Here is a 6760-nt window from a genome sequence, read left to right as displayed (position 1 = left end):
TCCTTAGGGGTCCATCAACCCCCCGAACTTTAAAGAAAAGTTGAAAATGTAGCGGTATACTAAAATCGATGCTGTTACGAGAGTCTTTGTCCGATTTTCGATTGCAAAACGGCGATCTTTTAGAAAAGTGGCTCTACTTGATGATGTACATAAAATGACGATGACGCTTTGCCTATTTTCCAGGGGCGAACAATCCCGTTTTTAGCCTCTAAATCCAACATGTTCTTGCGTTTTGAAGGTGTTTGAGTCGTCCGATCGGTTTTGTGGGTCACTATTCGACGCCCCTGATCAAAACCTTTCGAAAAATGTCTCAGGCGTAAAAATGGTTGGTTTGCCTACTGTACGGGAAAAAAAAAAACCACTAAATTTCGTTTTAAAAATTGCTTTTTCGCGATACGAAATATCCTGTTTGGCATTGGGTCGGATTTCTTGTGGTGCCATTTGTCGGGGCCTGGTAAAAAAACTTCCAATTACCGTCCTGGGTGTACAAACCCGGGGGGATTGCCGACCCTAAAAGCAAAAAATGTCGAATGTCGAAAAATTCGTCTGTAGGATACGCGACCCTCTGGATTCAGGCGCTCGAAACGGTAATCGAAAGTTTTTCACCGGTACGTCAAATGGCCCCACAAAAAATCCGCCCCAAATGCCAAAAGGATATTTCGTATCCAAAAAAAGAAATTTTTCAAGCGAATTTCAGGGGTTTTTTTGGGCCCTGTACAGTAGGCAAACGAACCGATTTTGACCCCTGAGACATTTTTCAAAAAGGTTTTGATCAGGCGCTTTCGAATGGTGACCCAAATAATTGGGATCGGACGACTCAAACACCTTAAAAAAAGCAAAAATGTTGGATTTAGAGGCTAAAAACGGGATTGTACGCCCCTGGAAAATAGGCAATGCGTCGGATCGCATTTATGTACATCACCCAATAGAGCGCACTTTTCTGAAAGATCGCCGTTTTGCAATCGAAAATCGGACAAAGACTCTCGTAACAGCATCGTTTTTTGTATACCGTTTACATTTTCAACTTTTCTTTAAAGTTCGGGCCTTTGATGGACCCCTAAGAATGGTCCAAATCTTATCATATTTGTATAAAAAATTTCTGTTTTTAACCCCTATTTTCAGAATTGGAGGGCGCTCCTCATTTTGAAACTTTTAAAAAAAGTGGACCACCCTCTCGCCCCTGGGTCTAGGATACTCTCAACCGGGTCCAAAATATCCCCCATCGCGTTTACGACTGGCAGGAACAGAAAAGTGTGTAATTTGCCCGGAGGGTCTTTTCAGAGGATGTGCCACAGCTTGGAAATTACCTGCCTGATCCCGATCCTGGGAGAACTTGGCTGGGTTTGCAGAGGGTGGCCCGCCAGTCACGACCAGCAGGGCAAGGGGCACCCAAAGCCCCAAAACTTGCAGGGCAGCATCCTGAACATGTGAAGCAACCACTCGTTTTCGTATGAGGCATTTACAAGCTTTTTTCGTAACAAAAGAACAACAAAAAAACCTCCATTTGACAAAATGCGAATTAATAAAGACACGCAACCTATACTACTTGAGAAAAAGTTAAATTTCAGAGGTCCCATTCAAAAGATCTTATCTTACCGTTGCAGTACGAAAGACTTTATTTTGTCGTTTCCGCATACAGAATCTGATCTTGAACGCAAGCGAATTTCGCATCCTAAAATAAAACGGGATCATGATGTTATCGACGCCAACTTGAAGAGAAAAGATGAAAGAAACCAGTGGTGCTTTGTAGAACTGCATAGAGATCCTCTATTGGTCACGTGACACTCACACAGCCTTCCTCGGCCCAACTTTAATTTTCGCTGGAAATTTAATAAAAGAGCATTGTTTGATGTTAAAAATTCGTTAAGAGAAATTCTACGAACAGTGGTAGAAGAGTTGTCGTCGGATTTAAAACATACACTGTTAAAAATTTTTGCTGAAAATTCAGACTTTTTTGACTGAAGTAAATATGCAGAACATCCTACTGAAAATTCAGACTAAATCCTGGTCTGAAATTTTCAGACTTACACAAGTCTTAACTTTTCAGGCAGGTCGTAGTCTGAAAAATTCAGACAAAATTGTCTTAATTACTAGATTTTTTTGTCTGAAAGTGGCGGCAGGAAATTTTCCCGTAACTCGTTGAAATGATAATGTTGGCATCCGAACCTCAAAGGAAAGACGTACTCCAAGGGACCGTCTAAGTAAAAAAATTGAGTGCAGGGGAATGTCCCCGAAGGAGGACTAGGACTCTTCCCTGCACTCATCTGGAGCTGACCTGACGCACCCTAGGAAACGACGGCACGGAGCCAACCTCGAGAGGTAACTTTAAATGTCAATTGTTAAACTCGTGCGTTTGCTACATATATAAATTTGGTATGGGAGCGTGTGTTTCGTCATAGCCGATAGAGTGATAGCCATTTCGGGTTAAAAATATTAAAACTTTAACAGAAAAAAACGTTTTTAACAACAGCAGGCTCCGTACCGACACTGGCGCCACCTAGCGGAGAGAAAAATGCTTTCGTTTTGTCTGAAGTCCCCGAAACGGAGTCGGATTAAATTTCATGTAAGACTGATTGTGAGTTGACCCAATGTTAGGTTGGAAGAAAGTTGTCCAATTTTCTCTTTTGTTTGAACATATTTCAGAAAGTAGTCTGAATCCGAAATTCGGACTCTTGAGGTCTGAGAAGTCTGACGCAAGTTCATATGAATTTTGAGAATGAGTACAAATATTAAGACACTTCGAGTCTGAACCAAGCTTTCAGACAAAGCGTTTAAGAACTAAGACAAAAACTCTGATTTATAAGAATTAAGTCTGATTTACAGATTCAGACCGCCAAGTCTGACAAAATTGGTCTGAATTTTCAGAATTTTTTTAACAGTGTAGAGGCCATACCTGGCCATCCTCACTGAGTGGCAGGGAGCGCGTGAGTTTGAATTTAGGATCGGCGCCGGGGCCAGAGTTTGACTATGTCTTAAGAGATGGACGCATAAATCGCAGACTTTGGTCACAGGAAATATATTTTGAGTCGTGATAACACTGTTAAAAAATTTTGCTGAAAATTCAGACTATTTGGCGAGGGGGCAAAAACTCGGGATTTTCGTGTACACATGATTCGGAAAACGCAATGATTGCGCATGGTTTTAATTCATTTCATGGCTGTTTTTGCCTTATTTCGCGACGCACCAGGGTGATGTTGAGCGTGATTGCGTGTGATTGTGTTCGGAAAGAAATGATTTCGGACTGATTTGGCCTGGTTTCGTGTGATTCTGCCTAATTTCGGTCGATTTTAGTGATTTTGGCTGATTTCGGATTGCTTGATTTCGCGTGATTCTCAATGATTCGTGTGTGATTTCGGGGGCCGTGTACACATGATTGCGCGAGTTTTTGCCCCCTCGCTATTTGGACTGAAGTAAATATGCAGAACATCCTACTGAAAATTCAGACTAAATCCTGGTCTGACATTTTCAGACTAACATAAGTCTTAACCTTTCAGACCGGTCTTAGTCTGAAAAATTCAGACAAAATTTTCTCAATTATTAGATTTTTTTTGTCAGAAAGTGGCAGCAGGAAATTTTCCCGTCACTCGGTGAAATGATAACGTTTGCATGCGAGTCTCAAAGGAGAGGCGTACTCCAAGGGACCGTCTAGGTTAAAAATCGAATGTAGGGAAATGTCCCCGAAGTAGGACTCTTCCCTGCACTCATCTGGGGCTGGGCTGACGCACCCAAGGAAACGACGGCACGGAGCCAACCGCGAGAGGTAACTTCAAATGTCAATTGTTAAACTCGCGCGTTTGCTACAGATATAAATTTGGTATGAAAGCGTGTGTTTCATTGTAGCCAATAGAGTGATAGCCATTTCGGGTTGGAAATATTAAAAATTTAACAGAAAAAGACGTTTTTAACAACAGCGGGCTCTTTACCGACACTGGCGCCATCTGGCGGAGAGAAAAATGCTTTCGTTTTGTTTGAAGTCCCCGAAACGGAGTCGGATTAAATTGAATGTAAGACTGATCTTGAGTAAACCCCATATTAGTTTGGAAGAAAGTTGTCCAATTTTCTCTTATGTTTGAACATATTTCAGAAAGTAGTCTGAATCCGAAATTCAGACTCTTGAGGTCTGGAAAGTCTGACGCAAGTTCAACTGAATTTTGAGAATGAGTACAAATATTAAGACACTTCGAGTCTGAACCAAGCTTTCAGACAAAGCGTCCAAGAACTAAGACAAAAACTCGTATTTTTTCAGAATTAAGTCTGATTTACAGATTCAGACCGCTAAGTCTGACAAAATTGGTCTGAATTTTCAGAATTTTTTTAACAGTGAATGAGTCTTGAAAATCAGTCAGCCACCTACGTGTTCGCCTTCCCGAATAAACCCTGACCCACCGCCGTCTCCGCATTCGAATTCTCGCGCGGTTTTGCCACTCAGTGAGCTTCGTGACGTCAGCATTGGATGACCTCTATTCCACTCACTTATGCGTCCTAGATGATCGAAATTGGCTTGCGCTGAAGATAAGATTCTTTATACGGGAACGACCAAATGTTTCATACGGAAACTGCGAGATACGATCTCAATAGAAACCCTGAAGTTGAACATCTCCCCAACTTTTCTTTCGTTATGGAAAACGCCCAAGGAAAACGTGTTTTATAAACGTATCCAAATATGTCTACAAACTTCGGTATGGTTTTAATAATGGCTTTCCTTGGGCTATAGGGATGATTGTAGGCCAAAGTAAAAACCATTATTTTATCTTCAAAATGCCGCAAACCGATCGCCGAAACGTTAAGAACTTCCGGAAAAAATGTCGCGCATTTTTGGCTGAGCGATAGCGAAGCCTGTTACTCCAGTGCGGTTGAAAAGTTTTGTCTGTCTGTCTGTGTGTCTGTCTGTCTGTCTGTGTGTGTACACTACTCCTCCTGAACGGCTCGGCCGATCTGGCTGAGATTTCGCAGGGTTATTAGGTATGTTCTTGGATCGGCACACGCGAAATTTCACCATCCTAGCTCAAGTGGTTCAGTTTTTATAGCCGAAAAACACCTAAAAAACGGCGAAAAATCGAGTTTTCTGTCGGTAGACCTCTCCTGTCTGGATGAAAGGGGGGTCTGGGGGACGGAGCCCCCCAGCCACGGCAAGTTAAAAAGTTACAAGGGTCAAGATCGTGGAATTTGTAGATGAAGCACCTCTATCTAGAATGAAGGGGGGTCTGGGGGCCCCCAGCATGCAACGGTTTTGAAGTAACTGATGATGGACAAGCATTGTCTGCCGAAGGCAGCCTAGCGCCGCAGGCCAAGGTAGGTACGCAAGGCGCGAATTGGAGAAACAGGCAGCGACACATCGCGAAGCCTGTTACGACAAGACGCGGTCTGGCGTAAACCTACCTTGTATATATTTTGCTGGCTTTTGTTGCACTACCTATAACTCCCTTACAACTGAAGACAAAACAGAATATTTTTTTTTTGAAAATGTTGTAAAAATTCTGTTCTTTCATTTGGTTTTTACCGTTTGTCTCTAAGAGGTATATTTAAGAAAATCATCGCCATCGAAAGAGGGGGGGAAAAAACCTCAAAAAGGGTACACGGACGAGACTGCCCCCTTAAGGTAAAAAAGTGATGAAGTCAGAAAGGTTCACTCAGAATAACCCCCTGACATGAGTCACCCTTCAAAATTGTCATGACCGACTCGAAACCTTATTGCAAATCAGCGGGTGGAAACTCGATTGCAAAAAAAGTCATTCAAAGGTTTTTATAATGTTAACTATGAAAACGAGGATGGAAAGTGGAACGTCTCAAACACCCACCGACCTGCTGAGAAGACGCTGACAACAGCTGATCACTGTGACTTTCAGCAAAGCCCACGGATCTTCCGTCGAGAAGGCGCTGTGCGAAAGTGGCGTGCCATAGTGCGTATCGCGGCTCAAATACCACGCCATGGCTTACCAAAGAGTGCGCTGAGGTTACGCCGATTATCGCTTATCTTGTTACCGGGCCCATCACGGTGTAGGAGAGAGTGACTCGGCGGCACGGGTTCGCCTGGGCTGGTCCCAGAATGCGAGACGGAATGGGCACCCACGTGCCACCGAGGCTACATTCTTAATATGGGGTGCCCAGAAACTGGGCGCCTTTGTCGCCCGCCCCACTTTTTAGGGTGCCAAATGTCGCCCAGTTCCTGGGCACCTTTGTCACCCAGTCTCGGGGTGGACAAACCATTAAGAAACCTGCCTTCACCCATGGCTCAGCAGCGACTGAGGTGCCGAAGGTGCCCAGAATGTAGGCACCTTAGTCGCCCAGGATCTCGACACCTGAGCATGCTCTACCGTGAGAGAGGGCCGGTTACTGTATGATTTGTCCACCCGGAGACTGGGTGACAAAGGTGCCCAGAAACTGGGCGACATTTGGCACCCTAAAAAGTGGGGCGGGCGACAAAGGCGCCCAGTTGCTGGGCACCCCATATTTAGAGTGTAGCTACGAAGCTCGGGACGCATGGTGGATTTAGGCAAGTGTCAGCACTTCGGCTCTCCCGACTGGCCCGAGAACCTGTCCCCGCTGCTTTACTCCCACATCGACTGAGAATCTTTCAACATTTTTCTTTTTGAGGGGAAAGATAAAAGAAATCAGTGGTGCTTTGTAGAACTGCGCTTACTTATGCTCGCTTACGTTAAAGATAAGGGGTCAAACCATCATGGTCCAAAACGTACTTGCTCAGATCCGGCTCCCAAATTTTTCTATCATAGCCTACCACTCAAGGACCACTCCCATAATT

At 44.0% G+C, this 6760-nt stretch overlaps 1 protein-coding gene across 3 annotated transcripts in view; it reads right to left on the bottom strand.

The window, feature by feature from the left end:
* The window catches only part of LOC117639459 (gastric triacylglycerol lipase-like), a 114715-nt gene extending 108770 nt beyond the window's left edge, over positions 1–5945 (bottom strand). For 2 of the 3 annotated variants that reach the window (XR_004587367.1, XM_034375132.1), the window contains exon 1: positions 5803–5945. Coding sequence is in view for 1 of the 3 variants with exons in the window: in XM_034375132.1 (XP_034231023.1) it covers positions 5803–5930 (128 nt within the window). In the remaining 2 variants the exon portion in view is untranslated. Of the gene's footprint in view, positions 1–5798 lie in introns of all 3 variants that reach the window. The other variant, XM_034375136.1, reaches the window with a different exon arrangement.
* Between the last annotated feature and the right edge of the window lie 815 nt (positions 5946–6760).

The sequence above is a fragment of the Thrips palmi genome, unplaced genomic scaffold (assembly GCF_012932325.1).
Source record: "Thrips palmi isolate BJ-2018 unplaced genomic scaffold, TpBJ-2018v1 HiC_scaffold_11, whole genome shotgun sequence".
In the NCBI taxonomy this organism is placed as follows: Eukaryota; Metazoa; Arthropoda; class Insecta; order Thysanoptera; family Thripidae; genus Thrips; species Thrips palmi.
This window is presented reverse-complemented; position numbering and strand designations above follow the sequence as displayed.